Source organism: Otolemur garnettii, unplaced genomic scaffold (assembly GCF_000181295.1).
Source record: "Otolemur garnettii isolate 467f Iridium unplaced genomic scaffold, OtoGar3 scaffold00094, whole genome shotgun sequence".
NCBI lineage: Eukaryota > Metazoa > Chordata > Mammalia > Primates > Galagidae > Otolemur > Otolemur garnettii.
In genome coordinates this window covers 2555706-2583299 of record NW_003852489.1, presented here as the reverse complement: position 1 = coordinate 2583299, position 27594 = coordinate 2555706, and the positions used below count along the sequence as shown (strand labels likewise).

Below are 27594 nucleotides of genomic sequence, written 5' to 3'. Positions count from 1 at the left end.
TGGGTTCTGGGGCCCCTTGGCAGCACCATGGAGCAACTGACAACTCTCCCACGGCCTGGGAACCCAGGAGCCATGGAGCCATGGGCACTGCCTGCCTGGCAGAGCTGGACTCTAGGCCAGGGGGGTGAACCTGGGGATGCATCCCCAAGCGTTGCTGATACTCCTTCGGCAGCTCTGCAGGTTAAAGAACTGAGGCTTGAAAAGAGTTCTGAGCCCAAAGGAGGCTGGAGCTCTGGGCCGATGGGGGGCATTGATGCTGAAGGAGCAGAGGCTGAACTGCCTGGCCTGGGGCAGCAAGCAGCAAGCTCTGGATCTGGCTGCCTGAGACTGGAGGATGAGGCAGTGGAGGCTGTCCCTAAGGTAAGGGAACTGCAGAGGGCTGGGGTTTGCCAGGTGGGAGGGGTCTCTCACCATGTCCCCCTAGCCTGGCCAGGAGGCACAGCAAGATATGCAATGCTATGGCCCACTTCTCTTTTGGCCTGTCTCTGTCCGTGGGTCTGTCTCTACTATTTGTCCTCCCTTCATTGGACAAGAATCTCAGTGGTTCTATTTTTTTTTGTCATTCGTCTGTTTTTCTGACTCTCTCTGCCAGTCTGTCTACATTTGGCCCTGCCCCTGCCCACTCCCCCAACCCCACCTCTGACAGTCTGTCTATCTGTGTTATCTCCATGAGTCTGTCCTTGGGGGCTATGGAGGTGTATGGTGGAATCAGAGTCCAGTGGAAACAGATTCAGGGGAGGGGCTCAGTGCTAGGCTGCACTAGGGCTTGGGGTGGGTGTGAGCAGTCTCCTGCAGAAAGGGAGGGATCAGGATTTTGGGTGGGGGGCAGAAGACTCACTGGCTATGAGGAGTCTCAGGAGAAAGGAATGGGAGCTCAAGCTGGTATTTCCCAGGAGGAGAAGATGGGGAGTATCAGGGAACAGCAGGAAGGTCCTCAGGCTGGGGGTGCCACTTTGGGCAGGGAGGACTGGGATGGCCCCCTCTCCTAGGCTTCCTGCAGCCCTCTCCGAAGGCCTGCAATATGGGAAAGAACCTTCTCATCTCTGTGTCTTCTTGGATCATGGAGGGGGGAATGCTTGCACATAGAGGGCTCTGACTGGGTGGAGTGGGCTCCTGAGGGGCTATACCCTGTCCTTTCTCATGCCAGGCCAAGCTGAACATGAGCATCAGGGACAGGCCCAATCTGGAGCTGTTGAGGGCCCTGGGGGAGCTGCAGCAGCGCTGTGCCATCCTTAAGGAGGAAAACCAGATGCTGGTGAGGCTTGAAGAGCAGGGTCTTACATTTTGGCTGTAGCCTGGCCCTCTGCTTCAGTGCCCTCTTCACCCCATGGACATCTTTCCAAGTGTGGGCTACATGGTGGTGACATAATCCCAAGACCCAGAGAGGGTGAACCCCCTGACTAGAGTTGCTAAGGACCTGACTGTGAGCCCAGGACTCTAGCCTAAGCCCTGGGCAGTTAGAATTGGGTAGGTGGGGTGTGCGTGTGTGATCCTCATATGCCCCAATTCTGCCTGACCTCTTGTCAGAGGAAGAGCAGCTTCCCCGAGACAGAAGAGAAGGTGAGGAGGCTGAAGCGGAAGAATGCCGAGCTGGCGGTCATTGCCAAGCGCCTGGAGGAGAGGGCCCGGAAGCTGCAGGAAACGAACCTGAGGGTGGTGAGGACAGAAGGCTGCTGGGCAGAGGCTGGGTGACCAAGGAAGAGAGGAACCAAGGGGTGGACCTGAAGGACAGTCTGGGGTTTGAGAGTCATAGATTCAGTACTCACGAAAGCACCAAAGTGGTACTTAGGGGCCTAGGCATAGGGAGGGCAAATGCTGGCCAGGCAAGGTGGCTGAAGGAGGGAGCCAGGGCTGGATGGGAGGTTCCTGAGCAGACAGGGAGCAGGAATGCCACTTGCTGGTGCTGGCTGCAGCCTCCTGCTGAGCTCATCTCAGGGTGTAGAGCTGGAGTGGGGGCAGGGTAAGACCTATCACAGTGGCAGCCCCAAATTAGCAGCACCCTTTGGACCTAAACTAGGATATAGACTTAACCCTTTTGGTTCTGCTTGGGGACTGCTGGGATGGGGGGGAGTGAGGCCTGTTCTGGTCCTCTGAGAACCCAGACAGGGTGTAGACGCAGGAGGCCACACTTCCAGGTTTTCAAGCTAATTCCTCCTTTTGGAGGAGCTAAGGAGTAGGAGAAGTGCCCTGGCCCTCAATTGACCATTAGTCTTACTCCATCTCTGGCTAGGTGAGTGCCCCTGTACCCAGGCCTGGGGCCACCTTGGAGTTGTGCCGGAAGGCCCTAGCTCGCCAGCGAGCCCGGGACCTCAGCGAGACTGCCAGTGCACTGCTGGCCAAGGATAAGCAGATTGCTGCCTTGCAGCGGGAATGCAGGGAGCTGCAGGCCAGGCTCACCCTGGTGGGCAAGGTGCGAGGACGCCCTGGTCACCCCTTCCAACTCAGCTCTACCCAGGGCTATCTTGCCTGGCGTGGGATGCGGACGAGATGTTAATGAGATGCAAATATAACGGATGGTGGAGGCTGCTGGGGAGTAGGTTCCCCTGGCAACAGCCCAGGTGGGAGAGGGAGAAGGGGGTGGAGCCACGAGTCCCAGACCTGGGCATTTCTGTGCTGCAGGCTTGAGGCCATGTGCTGGTGGGTCTGGCTGTATGAATCCACACATATCTCGCCCTGAATGAAGCGATGTTCATAAAACATTTAGCACAGGAGCTGGGCACACATCAAGCACCTAAGAAATAAGTTACTGAGTTTGTGTGCACTTAGATTAGCAAAAGCTTGTGGCTGTATACGCATGCATATATAACCCGGCATGTACGTGGGAGGTTGTGCGCGAGTCCCTCCAGGAAGGCAGAGGGCTCTGCCAGGGATGGCATGGGGCGGGTAAAGGTTAGGCCGAACTACCCTCCCTGTCCCCCGCCCCAGGAGGGTCCCCAGTGGCTCCACGTGCGGGACTTCGATCGGCTGTTGCGCGAGTCCCAGCGGGAGGTGCTGCGGCTGCAGAGACAGATCGCCCTGCGCAACCAGCAGGAGCGGTCCCCGCAGTCCCGGCCCCCAGCCAGAGTAGGGGCGCCGGCCCCCGGGGCCCCAGGAGAGGTGAGCACCCGCGCCAGGGCAGATGTATGGATGGGTGCAGATAGAGGGTTGGGACGACGCCGGGATCTCCCCCTGCACCATATTCAGATCCCAAACGACCTGGTGGTGGCGTTTGCACTCCCAGAGGTTGGAGAGTTTTCCTATCCCGGGGTGAGTCCCCTTCCAAACCTCCCGCACTCATACCTGCGCCGCGCCCGCCCCTGAGAGTTCCCGGGTTCCGCCTTCCGTAGTCCTGTGCCCCACGCGGCCCGCCTGGCCGCCCCTGCCGCGCCGCCAGTGGTACGGCCCGGCAGCAAATCCCTGGTTGCCCTAGCAGCCGCCCGGGGCCTTGCCCGCGCCGCCTCCTCCCGCCCTCCAGCGCCCGCCCAGCTAGCCAGACCCGGCCCGGCTTCCCCAGGGCGGCAGTGCGTCCCCTCCAGCTTCAGGTACTGGCGACCTTCACCGAGTGAGGGACTTAGGTAGTCGCTGTCCCGAGGGCCGAGACCCACTCCAGACTCCCAGAACTTAAAGGTCTAGCTTCTCTCCATCATTATAGGAGGGCAACAACTAGGTCCGCCTCCCTTGGGGAAGACAGGTGGGAGGAGCGACTCGATAGTGACCAAGGCCTTCCAGGCGGGGGGCTGCCTCTTGCTCTGATTTCACCTCTCTGGCTGGCCCAGGGAGGGAGACGTACCTCCCATCAAAACCTGTACTCCGAAGTTTGCAGGGGTAGATGGGAGGTGCAATAGGGTGGGCTCGAGGGAAGGCAAGAGGAAGGATCCCGCCAAGCCCAGTCTGGATGATTTAGAACCTTTAGCTCTGGGAACACCACATCCCTGGGGGCCCAAGCAACCTCCTAATTCTCTGCCAGTCACTGAAGGACGCCCAGGACAGTTATTGAGTGCAGAGCACGGCTCCTGCTGGAAGCTAAAAAGGGAAAGCTTTGGCCTGGATAAAGGACCTATCTCCTGGGGCACACATGGGACCCAGGATCTCTGTACATCAGCTGGAAATGATGTGAGGGGGGTGGGCAGACGGTACCCATCCCCCCCTCTTCCCAGGCAGAGGTCTCGTTGCTGACAGTGTGATGGGGTGAGAAACTTCCCTGGGCAGGCTGGGCTGGGGGCTGGCCGCCCAGGAGGCCCTGTTCTCACCTGCCAACCCCTTGCCTCTGGGTATTTCCAGGCCACACCCCAGGAGTATGTGGACAACCCACTCGTGGTTCTAGGGGAGCCAGAGAAACAACAGAGGGTGCAGCAGCTGGTAAGTCCTAGGTCAAGGGTTGGAGGTGACCTGCTGGGGACAGATCTGCTTTTCCACATGAGGAGCCCTTGATCCTGACCCCACAGGAATCAGAGCTCAGCAAGAAGCGGAAGAAATGCGAGAGCCTGGAGCACGAAGCCCGGAAAAAGCAGAGGCGATGTGAGGAGCTGGTGAGCTCTTGTGGGCAGGCCAGCTCTCTTCCCCCAGGCTGGCCAGGTGGTGGGCTCCCTCTTAGCTTTGCTTTCATCCCTTGTGGCTGATCTAGGTTCCAGGCAGGGGAGGACGGCCTCGTCTGGGAGGAGGGCAGGGTTCTCTGTGTGGAGAGATGAGGAATCTGGGTGCTGGGCCCCCTCCCCAGAGCTCCTCTGCCCTCTTAGGAGCTGCAGCTGAGAGAAGCCCAGAATGAGAATGCCCGCCTGGTGGAGGAGAACTCTCGGCTCAGTGGGAGAGCCACGGAGAAGGAGCAGGTACCAGCTCTGCCCAGGTGCTGTAGAGGCCTGTGCTCCTGCTGGGACCCTGGTCCTTGGCAAGGGGCTTTCTCCTGCATCACCCCCCAGCTCGGGTAGAGTATGAAGGGTATTATTCCTCCTGATGAGGGAGATGGGGGACAAGTGTCACATACCCAGCTTCCTGCCATTGTCCCCTCACTAGGTGGAGTGGGAAAATGTGGAGCTGAGGGGCCAGCTCCTGGGGGTGACACAGGAGAGGGACTCAGCCCTTCGCAAGAGCCAGGGCCTGCAGAGCAAGCTGGAGAGCCTGGAGCAGGTGCTGAAGGTGAGGGGGACAATGTAGAAGTGGGAGGGTAGAGGGCTCTGTCACAGGGAGAAAGCGGGACAGTAGAATCTGCTCTGTGTGTAGGGCACTGGGTTCTGAGGTCAAGTCCTGGTGCTGCCAGTTCCGTGCCTTCTCCAGTATTAATTTCCTTTTTACCAGAGGGAATCTGGAGCAGATGGCATCTGAGGCTCCTTTATCTTAAGTTTTCTATAGAAATGGAGTAGGGGGCTCTGGCCTTAACCCCGAGTCTTGTGTTTCAGCACATGCGGGATGTGGCCCAGCGGCGGCAACAGCTAGAGTTGGAACATGAGCAGGCTCGGCTCAGCCTACGGGAGAAGCAGGAGGAAGTCCAGAGGCTGCAGCAGGTGGGGCAGGAGTGGGGAAAGCTGCTGGACCCCAGCTTCACCATTTGCTCATCGTATAAGCATTCTCTGTGTGCCTGGCACTGTACTAGGCATTTGGGAGGTGGTGGTGAATACAGCTCCCTGGTTCATCAGCAAATAAGCAGATCCACAAACAAGATGATGTCGGACACTGATGATAGGAGATGAACAGGGTAAAGTGGCAAGAGTGACTGGGAGCCCTGGTGAGGCACCACATTAGCAGTCGTCAGGAAGACATCCCTGAGGAGGTGACAGTTGGACTTGCCAAGTAGGAGACATGCTGTGGCAGGGAAGAGCTGGGGGCAGTGGTGTTCTGAGACTTGTGTGGCTAGAACACAGTAAAGGATGGGCAAAGTAGCAGGAGAATTCAAGGCCCAGATCCTGTCTAGCCTTAAAGGCCAGGGAAAAAGTTTGAGTATTTTGCTCTTTGAGTGGTTAGGAGCTGTTGAGAAGTCCTAATCAGGGGAGTAATATAATCTGATTTTCGATTTTACAAAGTCCCAGGGTGGCATCATGGAGGGTAAACTGTGGGAGTAGGTATGGAGCAGGGGGTGGGCTGTGGCCCAAAAGACAGATGGTGGCTGTCTGGACTTAGATGTAGGCAGTGGCAATGGAGACAAGTGGACAGATTGGAAATGTTTTGGAGTGAATTAACAAGAATTGGCCAGGTGAGATGGCTCATGCCTATAATCCTAATATTTTGGGAGGATCTCTTGAGGTCAAGCAGGAATGCAAGACCAGCCTGAGCAAGATTGAGACCCCCATCTCTACAAAAAAGTAGAAAATAGGCTGGGTCTGGTGGCTCACATCTCTAATCCTAGCACTGAGGCTCCTTTATCTTAAATTTTCTATAGAAATGGAATAGGGGGCTTTGGCCTTGACTCTTTGTCAATTCCTTCTCCAAAACATATTTCCAATCTGTTGGAAGGGAGGTGAAGCGGGAGGATGGATCACTTGAGCTCAGGAGTTCAAGACCAGACTGAGCAAGAATGAGACCCCATCTCTACTAAAAGTAGAAAAACTGGCCATGTATAGTGGCAGGTGCTTATAGTCCCGGGTGCTCAGGAGGCTGAGGCAGGAGGATCACTTGAGCTCAAGAGTTGGAGGTTACTGTGAGCTATGATGATGCCATGGCACTCTATTCAAGATGATGGAGTGAGACTTGGTCTCAAAAAATATATATATACATATAGAAAAATTAGCCAGATGTGGTAGCAAGTGCCTGTAGCCTCAGCTCAGCTACTCAGGAGGCTGAGGCAGGAGGATTGCTTAAGCCCAGGAGTTAGAGGTTGAAGTGAGCTACGATGATGGCACTGCACTCTAGCTGGAGTGACAGAGTGAGAGCCTGCCTCAAAAAAAAAAAAAAAAAAAAATTGACAAGGCGTATTGTGGGATTCCAGTTGAATCTCTTCTCTGTCACCCATTTGCTGTATAAACTCTGGTAGGGCGTAGGCCTTTTCACACCCTGGGAGGTGAATGAGGATTTGAGAGGCTGGCAGCCCTGGTTCTGAACTCTGGTTTGGCAAGGTCTGAGTTGTATGTCAGATATTCAAGGAGAGATGTCCCCAGACAGTTGGATACATACAGTTGGAGTTATGGGAAAGCTGGTCTTAGAGATAGTAGGAGCCATCGGTGTGTTTAGTTGTGGGACTAAATGGGACCCGCAAGAGAAAGTTGAGAATATAAAGTGGGCCCAGCACTGTGTCCAGGGGTACCCTAACCTTCAAAAGGGTCCCCCCTCCAGACAAAAGAGTAGAAGGAGCACCCAGAGAGATAGGAGGGAAGCCAGAAGGGGTGAGAGTCCAGAAAGAGAGAAAGTGTCCTTGCTCCTTGACCTCTGTGCCTTCTGGTCTCAGGGTGGGAGTTGGGGAGGGAGAAGCCTTCAGCCTCCCCCTTCCCTATCCCCATTTCCTATGCTCCCTGGCCTTGTCTTTCTTCTCACTCCTTCTCTGCCTTAGCCCTTCTTGCCCACCCTGCCTCACTCCTACCTTTCCCCCAGCCCATGCCTCAGCCCTGCCCTCCAGCATTCTACCTCCTACCCCCTGTAGGCCCAGGCGGAAGCCAGGAGGGAACATGAAGGGGCCGTGCAGCTGCTGGAGGTAGGGTCCTGGGAGGTGGCTCCCAGCTCCTTCACCTTGGGAGGAATGCAGGGGAACTTCAGAAAGAGCTAGAATGGACTGTGTGTGGCAAAGGAGGAGGTTGCCAGTGAGGGGGGCCCTTAAATGCTCTGGGGTCTGGGGGAGTCCCCCCACCATTGGCCTATTTCTCAGGCTGGGCATAGCTGGACAGGGGCTCCTGAGCCTGGTGGCATCAGTCTCTCATTGCTACACCCAAAGTCTGCCTTCCCCCTGAAATATCCCTCCATTTAGGTGAGCTAACTGGGGAGCTGGCTGGCTGGTGTCCACTAGACCTCTCCCCTGGGGAGTTAGTGACCTAGAGGGCTAAGGGTTCTAACCTCTGCCCTGTGCTTTCCTTTCCTGCCACAGTCTACCTTGGATTCCATGCAGGTACAGCCTCACCCCGACCCCCACCCCCTCCCCCACAGCTTCCTCTCCCCCCACTCTGGGTTGGCCTAGCTGCGTCTCCTCCTTCAGGCCCAGGCAGTCCCAACTGTCATGTCCAGTGGAATTGGAGCAGGGGCATCACTGGAGAATTCTCAGGGCATCACACCTGAGAATTTGCAGATAGACTAGGGTTCCTACAGGATCCCTGTGGGCTGTCCCCTTATTCCAAGCCTGCTGCTGGGCCTGGCAGACATGGGGCCTTCCCTCTCTGGCCACTATAAGAAAGTTCATCACCAGTCTAACTTATGTACCTTGTGACTTTGGCCAGGGTAGGTGCCTGATATTGAAACTCTCCTGATCCTGGAGAAAAATTTCTGAGAATTAGCCCATTCCCATCATGAACATGTCCCTAGCTCCCCTATGGGATCTCTTGCCCACCTCTCTGAGGGCAGGGGTTTGGATTGCTGACTGTGGCAGAGTGATAAGTGATGGAGCTGGTGATGGGGTGAGAAGGATCCTTAGAAAGCGGCTAGTAGCAGAGATGCACTGCCTGGGGTTCAAAGGCTGGTGAGTGTGCAGTAGACCCTGTCTTGGCTCTGGAGAGGGCCGGGGAAAAGATGTCTCAGGACACAGCCCAGAACTTCACCCTCTGCTCCACTGAGGCTGGAGCTGGATGGATATGATCCGCAGCCAATGTGGGGCTGCATGGAGGTGGTATGGACTGACATTGGGCAGCTTTGCTGGGCCTGGTGGCTCATGGTGGGTCTTGGCTCAGGCCCGGGTTCGAGAGCTTGAGGAGCAGTGCCGCAGCCAAACTGAGCGCTTCAGCCTCCTGGCACGGGAGCTCCAGGCCTTCCGCCTACACCCTGGCCCCTTGGATCTGCTCACCTCTGCCCTGGACTGCGGGGCCCTTGGGGACCACCCACCACCCCACTGTTGCTGCTCTACTCCCCAACTCTGCCGGGGGTCTGGCCCCAAAGGTAAGGTGGACTTCAGTGACATTGGCCTGGAATCCCTAGGCCTGGGGCTTTTGTATAGAGCAAGGAGTTCAGGGTCAGGGAAGGGCAGTAACTCATCCTAAGTCACCCAGCAGCTTGGAGCTGCGCCTGGCTAGAACAGGCTCTGATGGGGTAAAACAAAGCTCAGGAAAGGGTCTGTTCTGGAGTCTGGCCTAGGCATCTCAGACCATTGCTGTTTGCCCTCCAACAAGACCTCGGGGTCAGAGCTGTGGGACTTGTAAAGCAGTATGGACTTACAAAGAGTCAGGGCTGAGGGCAGTCAGATCTGGAGCTCCCTTAACGGTCTGTGAGATTTGGGGCACTCTGCTCAATCTCTTTGGGCTGCAGTTTCCTAGGCTATAAAACAGGAATCATTAAATGCATCTCAGCAAGCTGCTCTGAGGATCACATGGAATAAGATATGCAAATCACCTACACCTCTATTAGTAAGTTTCCCTCCCAAAGTTCCCTTCTTATAAGGAAAGTCAGCTATAGGGAGAGCCTGACACTGTATCCAAGAAGCTCCACCCCAGCTTCCTGGTTCCTCCTCAGGCCACAGACCCCAAGCCCATGCACAATCTTTTCTTTAGACCTTGACCTCCCGCCGGGCTCCCCAGGGCGCTGCACCCCAAAGTCCTCTGAGCCTGCGCCTGCTACCCTTACTGGAGTCCCTCGAAGGACAGCTAAGAAGGCAGAGTCTCTCTCTAACTCCTCACGCTCCGAGTCCATCCACAACAGTCCCAAGTCATGCCCCACACCTGAGGTCAGTGCTGGCGAAGGGGCTGGGGTTCTGGCTTTGGCTTAGGGAGGTGGGGAGGTGGCCTTGACTTCTTCAATGGTCCCTAGGAGTTGGGTGGCCACTAGACCCATGGTGGGAGGAAGAAGGCCTGTGGATTCCTCCTGCCGGTGGGGAGCTCAGGAGTAGCCTGTCCCTGTCCTCCAGGACCCACAGGCAAGCCCTACCTGGAGGCTACCCAGCTCCATCCCCCAGGGGCCCAGGGAGGCCCTAGAGTCCTGGGCTGGATGGAGGAGACACTTTGGCGCCAGGCTTCACATAATGAGACTGTTCATAAGCACATCTGTAGTGGAAGCAGATGAGAAAGAGCACAGGTTCCGAGATTCAAATCCCAGCTTTGTATTAGGCATGTCACTGACCCTTTGTAGCATTTGGTTTCCTTCTCCAAATACTGGAGCTAATAAAACCCACTTTCTATGGTCGTGAGGGTTAGATGAAAAAATATGAGGCAAGTGCCTGTTTCAGTGTGGGCACACAGTGGACAGTTAACATTTGGCAGCTTTTATTATTACTGAGTCCTGGAGCATCACTCATAGCTCTTCTGATTGCCTCTTTCTACCCACAAACACCAGAAAGTGGAGGGGGCAGGTCCAAGGGTTCAGACCGTGGCATGACGTGGCCGCCACCTCTGCTGCCCCCTTGTGGGATAGGATGGTGGTGCTGGCTTTGGGTGCAGTGGGGCCCATTCTTGGAGGCTTTGGCAGAGAAGACAAGACAGCCTGCTCCCCTAGCTGCCCTTGCAATCTGTACCATGGTCAGGGAATGGGACACCCCCAAGCCATGGACCAGTGGACAGGAAGTTCTGAGTTCCACAGCTGACTGGCAAAAGCACCGACATTGGGCTAGAGGCACGGACTTCTCCAGCTCCTGCCTCCTTGCTCCCAGCTCTTTATAGTCCGGGTGCTTTGCTGTGTTTTCACCTTAACTGCCATCGACACTCACTCCCTACACCAGTGTGGCCTGACCCTCTCAGATAGGGGAGGTAGGCTTATTTCTTGGCTGGTGCAGTAGGGGCCAGATTATTCCCACTTCCCCTGCCTAGGACCTGTGGCTCAAGTGCTGATTTAGACAGCATGGGGGGTGAGGGACGGGCTCATTGCCCCAGCCTTGTCAGGCATGTATGTGCTCACTTTCCATTCTCAAAGAGGTCCTCTGGCTCAGCCTGGAAACCTGCTGGCTTGGCCTTTGGCCCTGGGCCATGAAGAGAAGCCAGCCCTTTCTGTCTATCCCCAGGTGGACACAGCCAGTGAGGTGGAGGAACTGGAGGCAGATAGTGTCTCCCTGCTCCCAGCAGCACCAGAGGGCAGCCGGGGAGGAGCGAGGATCCAGGTCTTCCTAGCACGCTATAGGTGGGTTCCTCACCTTCCCTGCTCCCACCCACAGCATTTAGGGTGTATGGGAGGAGGGGGCTAGGTAAAGACAGAGAGCTCTGAAGGTGGTGTGGGTGGTGCAGGGTGCCCAGTTGGACATATTTTCATAACGTTTTTGGGCCAAGGGGGGTGTGCAGTGAATGCTCTGTTTTGCTAAAGGTGGACAACCAAGTGTCTATAGAGGCTTAGTGCGGTGTGGGAGAGAAGACGGGACATGGAGGTGCAATGTAGGTCGCTGTCCTCCTCCTCCTCTGTACCCCCCTCAACAGCTACAACCCCTTCGAGGGACCCAATGAGAATCCAGAGGCAGAGCTTCCACTGACAGCTGGCGAGTACATCTATGTCTATGGCAACATGGACGAGGATGGCTTTTTTGAAGGTAGGAAGGTAGTGGGGGTCATTCTGTCCCTTCCCCTGCCTTTAAGTCCTTGTTCCCAAAGACCTCCATCCACCCATTCATACCCTCTCCCCAGCAAGCTCATCCCACCATACTTTTTAAGGCTCAGCTAAAAGGCATTCAGAGACCTGGAGGAAGTGGGGAAAGAAAAAGATGGTGGTCTGGCATCAGCCAGGATAGCACAGGGCATCTCACAGTCCAGATGATGGGCAGACTGTCACTGGGAATTTTGGCTAGATTTATTATTGTGCTGGCATATAGGACATGGCAGTGTTTAACATGACACTTGAGGTCAGGCCTGTAGCATAGATTTGATGCTAGACTTCAATCAGTAGAGAGGAAGAGACAGGGTCCAGATCCCAGAAGAAGGTGTTAGTGGATGGTAAGCAGTTGTCAGGGCCCAGGCAGGGCGTGAGCTTCAGGGCAGCTCTCCAGTTCTAGCGGGGAGCCAGAGGACGCACCAGGCAACCACTGCCTCCTTGATTCTGGACAACGGGACAGGGCCTGTGAAAGAAATGGCCTTGGGACACTCTCCTAGGATGGCCCCGGTCTGGGCACCAGGCCACGTCTGTCAGCAGCAGAGAAGATGGCACTGAGTAGAGACTGGAGTGAGGCATGGACAAGGCAGGGCAAGGGCCACAACTGTGTGTGGAGATTTAGGAGAGGAGTTAGAGCTGCATCTGTAACCCTGACAGCTTGGAAGCCTGCTCAGGCCCATTTCTCTGGGCCCTCTGCCTGGGAATGACAGTACCTGGCTTTGTGGCCTAGACAGCTAATCTCCCCAGAGGGGTAGATTATGAAGAGGATGATTAAATAGCTTCCAGGAACAGGATAATTTATTATGAAAAAAATCAGAACAACAAAAAAACTCAAACACATTTTTTTAGAGTGGGGCAGCAAAAACATCAGTATTAACGAACCACAAATTATGAATTTGAACCCTACCATCTTGGGTAGATGGGGATAGATTTAAAGTCATGTTGACAAGTGGGTGTAGGATGCTGTGTTCCTGGTCGATCTCCAGCTAAGGGACTGCTTCATTTATATCACATCTGGTCCAGCGCCGCCTCACTCTGAGCCAGGCTCCAGCTTCAGCCTTGTAAGCTATAGATTTGTTCGATGTGAAGGCTTCTATCTTTTGCCTCCTGCTTCTTAGAGCAGTGCTTGTATTAATTTCCTATGGTGTCTGTAACAAGTTACCACCAACTGGGCTGCTTTAAACAACAGACATTTATTCTCTCACTGGCCTCTTTTGAGGCCCAAACTCCAAAATCAAGATGTTGGCGGGGCTACAAGATTCCCTCCCTTGTCTCCTTCAGCGTCTGGTGGCTCCAGGTGTTCCTGGGCTTGCAGCCACGTCATTCCAATCTTTCTGTCTGTGGTCACATTGCCTCTTCTTACCTGTCTCTCCTCGGTGTGTCTCTCTATAAGGACACTCATCATTAGATTTAGGACCCACCCAGATAATCTCGGATGATCTCATCTCAAGATCCTTAACTTAATTACATCTGCAAAGATGCTTTTTCCAAATAAGGTTGCATTCACGGTTCTAGGGATTAGAACATGGACATACTTCCGGGCGGCCACCATTCACCTGCTTAGAGTGCTCATTATATCTAACTTATCGAGTCCCTATTGTTTCTTCAAGTTTCCTTACTTTTTCCCCGCTTCTAGCATCAGCAGAGTTGGGGTGGGAATCACAAATTACTGCTGGGGAAACTGCAGGCCCTCCTGAACCTCACCCCTACCTACACTCACCCTCTGCCCTGTGCCCCTTTCCTCCCCAAAAGGCACAGCAGCCACCAAAAATTCTGAGAATTTTTTTTCTTTCTTTAAATTAACTGTAACATGTCAGGGTGCCAGGCTTCCAGACATCCCTCAAACAAACAACAGCAAATGTTTTGTGATACTCTATTGTCTTTGGGAGAACTGACACAGGTGATGGAATTGCCCATTGCTCACTGGTCCTGGATTGACAGCTGTCCGTCATGCTCTTGGACATAGGCCTGCTAGGGGGATCCTAATCCTTCTAGAACCCATAAGCGACTCATTTCTCTTTGTCTCTTAAGGCTCCTTCCCTTACCCTAATGTGATGGTTGTTTCCCACTCTCTCTCTGGGGACTAGTTTTTCACAAAGGGAGGTTGAGGGGCACCCCAGCTCCCACTTCTCCGGCCTGCAAAAAACCCACTACCAGAGCTTTCTAGTCAGTGGAATCTGTTTCCTCATCTTGACCTATTAATTATTTTCGTTTTAAATACAACATTTTCTTATTTAATTTTCGAGACAGTGTCTCACTATGTCGCTGTGGGTAGAGTGCCCTGGCGTCACAGCTCACAGCAAACTCAAACTCTTGGGTTTAAGCGATTCTCTTGCTTTAGTCTCCCAAGTAGCTGGGACTCCAGGTGCCCACCACAACACCTAGCTATTTTTTTTTGTTGTAGTTGTCATTGTTGTTTAGCAGGCCCCAGCTGGGCTCAAACCCACCAGCCCCATTGTACGTGGCTGGCGCCCTAGCTGCTGCGCTACAGGCACCAAGCCTAATAATGGGAGGATTTCAAATGTACAGAATAGTACAATGGACATCTGTATACCCACCATGTGGATTCTACAATTAACATTTTGCCATATTTACTTTATGAATATGTAAATTTTAAAATGATTTAAAAACAAATCGTAGATATCATGACATTTTACCCCAAAATACTTCAACGTGCGTGGGTATTCTACATCCTTATATCACTGGGGGGCTGGTTAGAAATGCTGAATTACTAGGCCTCAGTTAGAATTCTGCATTTTAATCCATCTCCAGGTGATTCATATTACACATTAAAATGTAAGAAGCACTATCCTACGGAACCAATATACTATTACCACACCTATGAAAACTCAAGATAATTCTCTAATCCACACCTTTACCGCTCTTGTCTTTTAAAAGCACTGACAGTTAAATGTTGATTTGAATCAAAAGCCTGAGATCACTCACTAGCTAAAATGCCTTTATTCCGCTGGTTTTTCTTTCCCCTCCTCTCTGTCTGTCTCACCCTTCCCTGCCCTTTCTTGTCCTTCCTGTGCCAGGGGAGCTCATGGATGGCCGAAGGGGCCTGGTCCCTTCCAATTTCGTAGAGCGTGTGTCTGATGACGACCTCTTGACCTCCCTCCCTCCGGAGTTGGCCGATTTGTCCCACAGCTCAGGCCCTGAGCTCAGTTTCCTGAGTGGAGGTGGGGGTGGCAGCAGCAGTGGGGCCCAGAGCAGCGGGGGACACAGCCAGTCCAGACTGGAGGAGGAGGATGCAGGAGACGAACTCAGTCTGAGCCCCACACCAGAGGGCCTGGGCGAGCCTCCTGCTGTGCCTTACCCCCGCCGCCTGGTGGTCCTCAAACAGCTGGCCCACAGTGTGGTGCTGGCCTGGGAGCTGCCTCCCGAGCGAGTGGAACTACACGGCTTCCATATCTGCGTGAATGGGGAGCTGCGGCAGGCCCTGGGGCCTGGGGCGCCCCCCAAGGCTGTGCTTGAGAACGTGGACCTGCAGGCTGGACCACTCCGTGTTTCTGTCCAGGCCCTGACCAGCCGGGGCAGCTCCGACCCTCTGCGCTGTTGCTTGGTGGTGGGTGCTCGGGCCAGACTGGTACCCAGCCAGCTGCGAGTCCATCGGTTGACAGCCACATCTGCAGAGATCACCTGGGTGCCCAGCAATAGCAACTTGGCCCATGCCATCTACCTCAATGGGGAAGAATGCCCACCTGCCTGCCCTAGTACCTACTGGGCCACCTTCTGCCACCTTCGTCCTGGCACACCCTATCAGGCCCGAGTAGAGGCTCAGCTCCCACCCCGAGGGCCCTGGGAACCAGGCTGGGAGCGACCAGAGCAGCGGGCTGCCACCCTGCAGTTCACCACACTCCCAGCAGGTATACAGGCTTGGGCTCTGATGTCCATAACATGCAGAAGGCCAGGCCATGGGTGACACAGAGAAGGGAGATTGGAAATGCAAATCGGGCTGGTATGTCTGGCAGGAAGTGTCTTGCATTGCTGGGTCTTGTGCCTCCCTTTCCCCAGGCCCACCAGATGCCCCCCTGGATGTACAGATTGAGCCAGGGCCCTCCCCTGGAATCTTGATCATCAGTTGGCTCCCAGTCACCATCGATGCTGCTGGTACCTCAAATGGTGTCCGTGTCACAGGCTACGCCATCTATGCTGATGGGCAAAAGGTATGGCCTAGAGACTCTACCCATCTGTACCCTGGGATTAGTGTGCGCCCCTCCTTGCTCAGAGGCCTATGCTTCCTGGCCTGGCACAGAGATGCCCAGCACTGGCACTTGGGCACTATGTGGCAGATTTGTAAAGAGCATGGACTTTTGCAGCACATGATGGATTTGAAAACTGTGCCACCACTTGAAGCCAAAGCCCAGGAGAATTAAATGAGATAGGCAGGCAAAGGGCTTAGCATGATGCCTGGCATAATGGCAGTCACCACTGCTATTGTGTCCTCATACTCAGCCTCCCCTTCCCTTCCTGCATTCCCTCCATCCTGCAGATCATGGAGGTGGCCTCCCCCACAGCGGGCAGCGTGTTGGTGGAGCTGTCCCAGCTGCAACTGCTGCACGTGTGCCGCGAGGTGGCTGTGCGCACCATGTCACCCCATGGCGAGTCAGCCGACTCCATCCCAGCTCCCGTTGCGCCAGCCCTGGCTCTGGCTTGCCTGCCAGCCCAGATCTCCTGCCCCTCGCCACGACCAAGCCCAGAGGCCAGACCACCCCTTGCTACAGCCTCCCCAGGGCCTGAAAACCCGAGCCCTCCTCCCCAGCTCTCTGTCCCCCGTGGAACTCAAGATCCCCCAGGAGGCCCCCCAGCAAGCCCTCCCAGAGAGACACCGAAAAGATCCCAAGAGGAACCTCCAGCACCTTGTGCCCAGGTACCTTGTCTGGGGGGAGAGGAAGCAAGAGCAAGTTTGGACAAAGCCTGTGGCCTGGGCCCTTCCTCAGTGCCTGCCATTCCAGGAGGCAGCGGGGGCAGCTGTGCTGGGTGCCTCGGAGGAGAGGAGAGGTCTCGAGCCAGCCCAGGGGGAGAGGGCCCCTGGCCCTGCCGCTCCCTCACTGGCTGAGCAGGAGGCCGAATGGACTAAAGGAGAGGCCCGCCCGGCACCTTGCTCCACCCAGGCAGTGGTGGCTCAGCAGGCACCGAGCCTTGAGGCTTGCCAAGGAGGAGACACAGGGTCTGGGCTGAGGCCCAGAGCTGAGGTAGGGTTGGGGACACACTATATTACCTCAAAGAATCAGGGCCTGCCTCCCTGGGCCGGCCAACCCAAATCTGGCTGTCCTCTTTGCTTGTCCACTGCTCTGGTCCAGCGCTGACCCCTTTGTTGCCTGTTTCTTTGTGCGTTTTCTTCCCAGATTTCTCTGCCCAGTTTGGCCCCTGTCCTTCCCCCACTCCCACCCCCTTGTGTACATCCCCATTCTGCTAAAAAGCTCCTGCTCCCCTCCAAGAGACCCTTTCTACTGTGGCTGGAGCCAACCTGCCTGGACCCCCCTGCACGCCCTCACTGTCCTCCTCTTTCTCCCGTCTTCTTTCATCTCTTATAGAGGGAGGATGCATCAGAGCTCAACACTCATCCGGTGAACTCCCTTGTGGACCACAGCCGAAACTCAGACCTGTCTGACATCCAGGAGGAGGAAGAGGAGGAGGAAGAGGAGCTGGGTTCCCGGACTTGTTCCTTCCCGAAGCAGGTTGCTGGCAACAGCATCAGGGAGGATGGGGCCAAGGTAATGGGACTGAGAGGGGCTGGTGGGCCCCAGACCTCAGGCTCCAGGGGCCTCGACCCCATGTGTCAGCGGCTGCTCCAGCCACCACTGAGTGCCACCAACATTCTAGGTGTGTGGCCTGGGCCCTGTCCTAAGCAGCAGTTCTCCTGGGAAGGAAGGAGGAGTAGCTCTTTTCTGTGCCTTCTGTCCCTCCAGCTCCCAGAGGCAGTGCCCTGGCTAGGGAAGCTGGTGCCACCTGAGATCTTTGTGCTGGGAGCTTCTGGGAGGGGATGGGGAGACCTCTCCACTGTGACAGGCCTGGCCTGCTCTCTAGTGCTCCTGTTCCCCAGGGGTTGGTGCCTTTTCCTTGGGTATGCTTCCTCATTTTTCCTCTGGCTCTGCTGGGCACGTGTGTGACTCTGTGCCAGACACTGTCCCTCTGGTTCTTTCCTCTCAGGGGAAGCCATGGAGGGTTGTGAGTTGCCTCTAACCACTGCCCTCATTTGGAGGCAAAGATCACAGCTCTCTCCTCTTCCCCACACGCCTCTCTTCCCTGCTGCTCCCTACTCCCCATTCCCACCCCAGCCCCAGCCTGACCCCTTTTGTGAGACTGACAGCGACGAGGAGATCTTGGAGCAGATCCTGGAGCTGCCCCTCCAGCAGTTCTGCAGAAAGAAGCTTTTTAGCATCCCGGAGGAGGAGGAGGAGGAAGAAGAGGAGGAAGAGGAGAAGCCGGGGGCAGGCTGTTCTTCCCGAGACCCTGGCCTACCTGAACCTGTGTTGCTGGGGCTGGGCTGTGACAGTGGTCAGCCCCAAGGACCTGGCCAGTGTCCCTTGTCTCCTGAGCCATCCAGGGCTGGGGACCACCTGGAGGACATGCCTGGGCTAGTTGGTGGAAGTGGCCGGAGGAGAGGAGGGGGTTCCCCTGAGAAGCCCCCAAGCCGCAGGCGGCCTCCAGATCCCCGCGAACACTGCAGCCGACTTCTCAGCAATGGCGGGCCCCAGGCTTCTGGACGACCAGTCCCCATGCGGGAGAGGGGTGGCCTCCCTGTGGTTGAGGGCACCAAGGGTGGACTAGAGGCTGGTGGGAGAGGGCGGCCAGGCTCTTCTCGGAGGTGCCCTCGTGGCCAGGCCCTGGAATCTGGGCTAGCCAGTTGCCTCTCCCCCAAGTGCCTGGAAATCAGCATTGAATATGATTCGGAGGATGAACAGGAAGCAGGCAGCGGGGGCATCAGCATCACCAGCTCCTGCTACCCTGCAGATGGGCAGTCCTGGGGCACAGCACCTGTAGGAAGGTCCAGGGGGCCTGTGAAGGTCAATTCAGGCCCCAACCCCTACCCTTGCCTCCCAGCCTGGGAGAAAGGGGAGCCAGAACGGAGAGGCCACAGTGCGATGGGCAGAGCCAAGGAGCCACCCTCCCGGGTCCGTGCCCGCTCCCCACCCTGGGCAGCCCCCTGCCTGCTGCCGCCTGGTGGCCCTGCTTGCTGCCCACCAGCCAATCCCATTCCACGCTGCCGCCTCCATCAGCAGAGGTGGGGCTGGGCCTCTGGGCTCCCTCACCTGCCGCCTGCCACCCACATTCCATTGCTTTGCTGCTTCTGCTGATTGGAACTGAGATGCACACTATTCTGTTGTCACTAGTCACCGCTGCTGCCATGGGGCAGGGTCGCCCTTTCCTCTGCGTAGCTAATTACAGCTTTAAGACACTGACTGTGATGCCATGTCAAGTCACCCAGCCCTGATGCTGACGGGAGGCCCTCCTCTCACACATTCCTTGGCTAAATCCAGTCCCCTGTACCGCACTCATCTTCTGGGGGGGGCGGGGACTGGGGCCTCCCCTCCTGCCCTTCCTCCCTCGGATGTCTCCAGCAGGCTAGGTCAAGGCTGCAGGAGAGGAACGCTGTGCTCATGCTCTGCTGTGCTGCTTATGCTGATGGGCCAGAGCAGGGGTGCGCGGGCGGGGTCCTCTCACTGAGGAAGGGCCTGCCAGAGGGCTGGGGCATCACTTCTGCCATCTGTTGCCCTCTCTTTGCAGCCAGCAGAGACTGGAGAGCCCAGAGGGCAGGACAGCTCTGGGAGGAGGGGCCCCCAGAGGAGAGGGTCCCGAGCCCCCAGGCCAGGCACCACCGAGCTAGGTGAGCACCTGAAGGGGGCTGGGCTAGGCCTGTGGGGACTTTTCCTGACCCCTTGGCCAGAGCCTACTGAGTCACTACCCTCTCCCCACCTGTCTGCCCAGCCTTCCCAAGGACCCCCCAAGAAGTGCTGGCTCACCAGGACCTACCTGCCAGGGTCTTTGTGGCACTGTTTGACTATGACCCCGTGTCCATGTCACCCAACCCTGATGCTGGAGAAGAAGAGCTTCCCTTCCAGGAGGGTCAGATCCTAAAGGTAACTGCCTCTCTGGGCCCAGAGCTCCAAACCGTCTAGCCAGGTCTTCCCTCCCTCTCTTCCTCCACTGGAGGTACTGTGGTGGAGAACACAGAGCCAGACGTGGTGGTTCGGACCCTGACTCTGCCACTGCTAGCTGTGTGATCTTGAGTAGACTACCTGAGCCCGTGGGGCCTGAGTTCTCTCACTGGTAAAATGGGGATATCATTAGGGTACCTTATGGGGTATATGTGGATTAAAAGATTCAATGTACATAAAGTGCTTGAACTGCCTGGCACACAGTCAGCACAATATAACTGTTTGCCACTGACATTACTATCTTTATTATTCCTCCAAGTATTGACTGGAGGCTCTTCGCTGTTGCTCTGAGATTAGGGAGATCCAGTCTAGGGTAGATGGAGGGAATGGCCCTGTGGACAGTGGAGGAGGATGATACACAAAGGGCTGTTTTCTCTTACCCCTTTGATCCCATTCTTTGCTGTTTCCCCCCTTTTCTGTTCCACAGCCCACAAAAGGGAGAACATGCTTCTGTAGTCCCATGTGGGGTATTGCCAGGGTTTAGGGCCAGGGGGCACAGGGAGCAGCTGAACTGGCTTCCTGTAACAACTCTTTGCCTCCAGGTGTTTGGGGACAAGGATGCCGATGGCTTCTATCGGGGTGAAAGTGGGGGCCGAACAGGCTACATCCCCTGTAATATGGTGGCTGAAGTGGCTGTGGACAGTCCTGTGGGGAGACAGCAGCTGCTCCAGCGGGGTTACTTGTCTCCAGATGTTCTCACTGAAGGCTTAAGTATGTCCTGCTGCTGTCCCCCCCATCTCCTACTACCCCAGTTCCAACTCCGTCCCACCCTGAGCGATCGGCGTGTCTGGGGTATTCCAGTTACCCAGAGACTAGCAGAGCTGCTGGGGTTTTGCAGCCACACCTGTGGGCTGGTCACCTTGGGGAGTCTGTTGCTGAGGGGATGGGCCTGCTGCGAGAGGGTGGTGGTGCTAGTCAGGAATTTGGGGCCGTGGAGGTCAGATGGGGCTCTTGTCTGGGATAGGAGATGAATGCCCCTCAGAAATAAGTCTAGGAATCCTGGCCCAGCCCTGAGAGGAAACTGTGGAGTCCTATCCCATCATCTCCCCTGCCTCAGTTTCACTCTTATATATACTTGCCTTCCTGGATCAGGGAATGGTACCTTTGTGTACTCCACAGCCCGCGTAACTGGGCCTCCTCCCAAGCCCCGTCGCTCCAAGAAAGGTGGGTAAGACCCTATTCTCCCTCTGGTGCCTGTGAGAGTATTTATGTGGGTGGGGGAGGTGCTGCCTAGCTCTCTAGGGGACACCTGTGGGGTTTTAAGCAGGTAGAGGGGATCAAGGCAGACCTTCACCCACATTCACTCTCCCTGGGAGGGACTTTGTTCCAGTGGGGACGGGGGTTGGTTTGTGGAGACCTCTGTTCCCAAAGGTACCTGACTATGACTGTGCAGACTGGAGCAGCTTTTTACCCTCTCTGGGCCTTAGTTCACTACCAGATCGAAGGGCTGGGTGGTTGTGTGGAGCCTCCGTATCAAAGCGAGCATCTGTCTGCCCTCTCTGCCCCAGGCTGGGGTGAAGAGGGAAGGGAGGGATGGGCTCATGGGCACATTCTTTTCACAGCTGAGCCTGAAGGCCCTGCCCAGCCCTGTCCAGGTAAGGGCCATGCCTGGGCTGGGGAGATGGGGTGGGTGACCCCTTTGGCTTCTCAGGGGCTATGGCTAGTAGGGAGGAGGTATTAGGGGGTCAGCAGGGTTCCAGTGGAGAGGATAGTATGGGATGAGCATTCTTGAGAGAGAGTCCTGAGTCTTCTTCCTCTCCCCCTTACAGCCTCCCCCATGCTGATCCCCTCTGTTGACTTAAAAGCTCCCCGCTCCATGGTGGCTGCATTTGACTACAACCCCCGGGAGAGCTCCCCCAACATGGACGTGGAGGTGAGGACTCTCAGAGCCAGTGCAGGGGGCGGTGGCAGGGCCTCCCGGGGCCTGACGCTGCTCCTCACTCTCGACAGGCAGAGCTGCCCTTCCGGGCAGGGGATGTCATCACTGTGTTCGGGGGCATGGACGACGATGGTTTCTACTATGTGAGGATGTTGTGGGGGAGGGTGCAGCATACCCCAGCTCACCAGAGTTGGGCAGGGGGGTGGGTGAGAGATCTCGATGGCAGTCTTGACAGTGATTTTGGCCCCTGGGGAACAGCCTGGACCAGCCTCTTTGCTGGTCTCAGCCTCACAAACCTTTCCTCCCCAGGGGGAATTGAATGGACAAAGAGGCCTGGTTCCATCCAACTTCCTGGAGGGCCCTGGGCCTGAGGCAGGAGGCCTGGACAGGGAGCCCAGGACACTCCCAGCTGAGAGTCAGGTCAGTGGGGAGCAGGGCTCCAAGCTCAGCAGCTGGGCTCCACCCTCCTGCCTTGGTGGTGAGGGGGGGATATTTTGTGGGAGGGGTGTGGCTGGGGAGATGACACAGGTCTGCACCGTGCCTAGGGCAGAGCTGCTGAGTTACCACCAGTGGGGAGCCTGGGTAGGCAGCTCCCCACAGTATGTGCCCCTCTATACCCCAGGCAATCTGACACAGCTGCCAACACCCTGGGGCTGGTACAGGTGAGGGAACCCTGGGGCAAAGCACACCTCTTGCCCCCCCCACCCCCAGCCAGTCATAGCTCCTGCTTCAGGTGCTCTGCCCTGCTGCGGCTTCCAGCCTCCCAGGTGCCTTTGGAGACCAATTGCTGAGCAAGGCCTGGCTTCCTTGGGGGGGGGGAGGTGGAGGGCAGATAAGCTCCAGCCTCAGAGGGCGGGAGATGGTGAGGAGGCCCAGCCGGAAAACCCAGGGCTTCCATGTGCAGTAGGTCTTAATGCAAAGGTTATGCCCAGCGGGGCCCACCCTGCCTCTGGGCCACCTGGTGACTGGGTGGACAGCGTGTGGGTCTGTCAGTAACCCATCTCCTCTCTTTGTTCCCTGTTCTCAGAGAACGAGGAGGAGAAGAGTCCAGTGCTAGATGGAGATAGATATATGTAGAGAGAGCAACATGTAAGTGGGAGGACTGGCCCCCTCTGTCCGATGTGCCCCCCACTTCTACCTGACCCTGTCAGAAGGGGCTTTTTTGTCTCAAGTACTGAGGCTGACCTGGCTTTTCCACCTTCCTCCGGGGAATGGGGAGGGGAGACCCTGCTATGAGCCAGACTGGAATATGGGCTCATCTCTCCCCCTCCCTGCTCCTCTTTCCCCTCCTCTTGCCTTTACCCTGGGCAGTGCCAGCTGCCATAGGATTATGTGTCATCCTAGTAGGTGATGTCCCATATTAGCTGATGCCTCCTATCCTATCACACATGCGGTTTATGGAACATCGTGTGACATCCACTTTATGACTCATCAGTGGTATTATGATACTACATGACTGTGGTATTATAACATTGTGATGATTTTCGGTGACAGGATGTTACTGCAAGGTGCTTAAGGCCCCAACTCCCTGTTCCTAGGCCACTAAGGAGCACTGCCTGGGTGGCGCTAAGGCAGAGGGAGTAGCTCAGGATTGCAAAAGGAGCTAGGGGGAGATTTAGCCAGGGAGATGCTACAGGAGGGGAGGGGCGGCCTCCAGAGCTTGTGGTGGGGGCTGAGTGATGCCGTGGCTATGAGTCTCTCAGCCATGCCTACATGGCTCTGTGCAGTCCTCTCAGAGGCCCTTTGGGGAGAGTCCCTGCAGGCCAGAGGCAGCGCCTCTGCTGGGTTGGGGAAGGATGCTCCTTTTGACTAGAAGGGCTGTAGAAACTGCCTTCCCTGGAGAGGACAGCTGCTTCTGAGCAGTCCTGTTCTTGTGCTCCCTTTCTTAGGAGGGAGAGGGCATGTGGGAAGTTCAAGGCACTCACCCTGAGGGGTGGGCGGTTTCTGAGAACTCTTGAGCTCTGTCAGCCTAGCACCCTGTAAGGAGAAGGAACGGAGCTTGTGTACGCAGCAAAGCAGAACCGAGACTTTGTCCCGTGGAACTCCCAGCTCAGTGCTCCTTGGGCACCATCCCTGCATTGTCCTCTCTGTGCTGTGTGTCTGGCCAGCAGTTGGGTTGCTATGGCCTGTGAGGCCGCAGGCTCCTAAGGTTGTAGAGGGGTTAGGGGTGGGGCAGGGAATTGGGCCCTGACTCTGTCCCTTCTTTCTCACATTCCAGGACTGGGCCAGCACAACACAGAGGCTGCTGGTGCACCCAGGCTGGCCCTGTGCCCCCAGCCCTGGCAGCCTCCCCAGGATTGATCTGGGGGAGCCACAGAGCGCAAGCGAGAAGGTGCAGGGCCTCCTTTCCAAGGGGAAGCAACTCCTCAAGAAACTGGGCTCTAGGAAGGAGTGAAACTATGGCCCACCCTGCAGGCAGAAGCAACCAGAGGCCTACAGATGCCTTCAGGGCACTGTCCTGGCTGAGCAGTGAGGGTTCCTTCTGGGCCCTGAATTCCTGTTGTTGTGAGTTAACACTGTGGCACTTGGATGGGAATCAAAGAGACTTGGTGACGGTCAGAGCTGGATGAGTCCTTAGTGATGAACCCTCTAGATGGGCACCTTCCTCTTACAGGAGGGGAAACTGAGCCCTATAGAGAGTGAGTAACTTGTCCGAGGTCTGGACACAGGGCTTCTGCCTCCTTGTCCACCACCTTGCCTCCTCCTGGCTCCTGCCAAACTTTGCTAGACCCTTCTTTGGCCCTCCGCACTTCCAGGATGAGGACCCTGGAGGGAGAAAAGGGCCTGTCCCCTCTGATACTCTGGCTGTCCTAATCACGTCTTCCCTCCCCTGAAAGTTTGCACTGGATTCTCCTGGAGCCTCCTCCCCAGGGGGCAGGCGGGAGCCTTGTATATATGTACATACTCAGTGCCTCAGCCCAGCTTCCTCCATCTCGCTTCCACCGCACAGGCGGGGAGGAGAAAGGCCGTGCCAAAGCAGGCCTCACCCCGCCCCATCGTGCTCCACCCCTCCCTGCCAGGCCTCCTGGCCCCAGTGTGGTCCCTGCCCCAAAGACCCAGGGGACCAGTGGGCAGAAAGCAGGAGTTGGGTTTGCCTTATTTTGCTCATTGGATTCAACCTCTCTTTTGCATCATTTTCCTCTGGCCCCTGTCAGAGTCCAGGGCTGGGGAAAAGGACAGATTTATGAAGCTATTTTCATACATTCCCTGTTCAGAGTGGGTGGGGTTCTCCACCCTTCCCTTAACCGCCCCATGCCCCGCCCCCTGGCTGGGTGAGAGTCTCTGTGCATGTTTCCTTTGCTGTGGTGGGAGATTGTTTGAGCCCCCACCCCACCTTGGTCTCCAGGGGTATGGAATGGTGGGGGCATTTGTTTAAAAAGACATTTTATTATAATAAAGTCTATTTTCATAAAATCTATGCTGGCCTCTCCTTGGGCAAAGGACTTCTTGGAGGGGTGGGTCAAGCTGGGCTCTAGACTCTTGACTTTGGAACCCAGAAGTCACATATGAAGGGCACCTGGGGCAAAACTTAGTCAACACCAAGCAGCTTTTGAGTTCCTTTTTCTCAAAGTCTGGCAGCTCCCTGAGCCCCCGGGTTACAGGGCCAAATATTGGGGATGGGGCAGGGTTGTGCAGGGAGAAAGAGACAGGGGAAAGGGCATAGAAGAAACACAAACAGAAGGCTTGGTTTCAAGATGCTGGACTGAACACAGACTGCACTCTTCCTTCCCCCATAGAAATGCACAGAAATGATAGGTGTGAGGAAACAGGACAAACAAGCAAACAAACACTATACACAGTTCCATTTGAAGGCAGGAGAGAGATTCTCAATAGGTCAGAAATAGCAGGACTCTGGAAAAGACAGAGAACAGATGGGCATCCACACTCAGAAACCTCAGAGCAGGGTGTATGTGGGAGAGTTCTGCATGGTGCTCTGGGCCTACAGGTGATGCAAATGGGCACATGAGACCCCAGGGGCTACTGACAGTGTGATTAGTTGAGTTCTTAATCGGTCAGGTTAACTGACAGTTGCAAATCCTCCCTCTCCCATGGGCCTGGAGCAAAGGTGAGGATGTCTGCCCTCAGTTGAGAACAGTGGGGGTGGCAGTATGGATCAGAGACCAGGTGGTCCTTTAGGGGTCTGGCAACACCTGGCAGAAACAGGACGCATCACCTCCCAGGTGTAGAGCCAACATATTGTGCCCCTCCTCTTCTCACTGAGCCCCTCTGAGTCCCAGCAGCTGTTCCCACCCAGCCATCCAGCAGGGACTCTCCAGCAACATCAGCCAGGACAAATTAAGACTCAACAGACATTTGAAGAAAGTCAACTCCATTAAAAGAGACGACAAATGGGAATGGGAAAATAGATTCACAAGTCAATAAAACATTAGGAGAGAGCTTTAAAAAGACCATAGTTATCGTTGGGTAGATAAAAGAAGGAATTGTATATGTAAAACAAGAACAAATAGTTATGAAAAAGATCCTAATAGAGATCTCGAAAACTAAAAAAGTATTTTTTTTTTTGCTTTTTAAAAAAAACCCTTAATACACACTCGTATGAGCATATGGTTCATACCTGGAGAAAATTAGTAAGCTTGAAATTTGGGGTAAGGAATTCTCCTGGAGTGCTATACAAAAGATTAAAGAAATGAACAAACCAAAAGAAAAATCATGCATGGGGAATGCAGTCAAAAGTTTCAACATCAGTTTATAAGACGTTGTCTGAGCAAAACTGATCTCCACCTCAGTGTTAAGCAAGCATAGTGAAAGCAAATACCCATTGTTTTGTTTCTAATTTTAGGGGGAAAGCAGAGAAAAAATGATGGCTATAAATTTTCTAGAACTGAAGAAAGAGACAGATCCTTACATTCAAAGGACTCAAGTAAAATCTGTACCTAAATAGAATGCATAAATGTCTAGTGCTTAGAGATGTATTTAAAATTTTAAAAGATATCTTTTATGGCCAGGTGTGGTGGCTCACACCTGTAATGTCAGCACTCTGGGAGGCTGAGGCGGGTGGATTGCCTGAGCTCAGGAGTTTGAGACCAGCAAGACCATATCTCTAAAAAATAGCCAGGCGTTGTCATGGGCACCTGTAAGGCTGAGGTAAGAGGATTGCTTGAGCTCAGGAGTTTGAGGTTTCTTCAGCTATGATGATGCCATGGCACGCTAAGATGTCTTTTATGATTTAGTAGTCTGTGCATTTAAGAGCCATGAAGCCTTGTTTATTGTTTGGGGAGTGTTGATACTTAATTTGATTAGGAAAAAATATATATATATAATTATTATTTTGAGACAAAATCTCACTATGTCTTCCTCTGTAGCGTGCTATGGCGTCACAGCTCAGAGCAACCTCAAACTCTTGGGCTTAAGTGATTCTCTTGCCTCAGCCTCCCAAGCAGCTGGCACAACAGTTGCCTGCCCAACACCCAGCTATTTTTTTTTTGTTGTAGTTGTCATTGTTGTTTAGCTGGCCCCGGGCCAGGTTCAAACCCTCCAGCCTTGGTGTATGTGGCCAGCATGGTAAATACTGTGCTATAGGCGCCAGCCTAATATACCTTTTTAAATGGTTCCTTTTTGAGGCTGTTTTTCCCTAAACAATATTTATTATATATGATTGAACTGTTATTTAAAGCAAGTGGATTATTGTAACCTCACATTTAGTTACAAAGCACTGATTTTTTAAAATATACACAGCTTATGTGTTTAGTTTGGTTCCATTAGCAACCATCTCATTTTGTTTCTTATTCCTAAGAGTTTTAAATTTGTTGCCCAGATTAAAAATGTAAGTGATATTTATCTTAGACTATATATAAAGGAACATTGGTAGAACTTGTTTTGTCATTGGTTTGTCAAAAAGTTAATAAAGAATATGTTTAATTTGGCTCGGCGCCTGTGGCTCAAGTGGCTAAGGCGCCAGCCACATACACCTAAAGTGGCGGGTTCGAATCC

General features: G+C 54.8%; 1 protein-coding gene across 1 annotated transcript; it reads left to right on the top strand.

Annotated features, from left to right (window-relative positions):
* Positions 1-27: 27 nt before the first annotated feature.
* TSPOAP1 (TSPO associated protein 1) lies at positions 28-25060 on the top strand. Its single transcript, XM_003795573.3, has 32 exons — positions 28-360; positions 1148-1255; positions 1528-1656; positions 2231-2410; positions 2926-3096; positions 4261-4338; positions 4425-4508; positions 4716-4805; positions 4990-5112; positions 5373-5477; positions 7544-7594; positions 7982-8002; positions 8775-8979; positions 9588-9760; positions 11027-11142; positions 11433-11542; positions 14637-15467; positions 15616-15767; positions 16094-16471; positions 16557-16796; positions 17139-17318; positions 17883-18719; positions 19333-19432; positions 19534-19685; positions 20306-20474; positions 20883-20927; positions 21326-21358; positions 21533-21636; positions 21714-21785; positions 21952-22062; positions 22670-22731; positions 23861-25060. Exons 1-31 carry the CDS (start codon positions 28-30, stop codon positions 22697-22699), a joined length of 5511 nt encoding a protein of 1836 aa, XP_003795621.1. The 3' UTR covers positions 22700-22731; positions 23861-25060.
* The last annotated feature ends 2534 nt before the right edge of the window (positions 25061-27594 follow it).

Bases quoted from the DNA above. Each gene is read 5' to 3' on its own strand.
- TSPOAP1 (XM_003795573.3), top strand. From the start codon at position 28: ATGGAGCAACTGACAACTCTCCCACGGCCTGGGAACCCAGGAGCCATG. The intron at 361-1,147 runs GTAAGGGAACTG...TTCTCATGCCAG, and splicing joins CAGTGGAGGCTGTCCCTAAG to GCCAAGCTGAACATGAGCAT. The intron at 4,509-4,715 runs GTGAGCTCTTGT...CTGCCCTCTTAG, and splicing joins AGAGGCGATGTGAGGAGCTG to GAGCTGCAGCTGAGAGAAGC.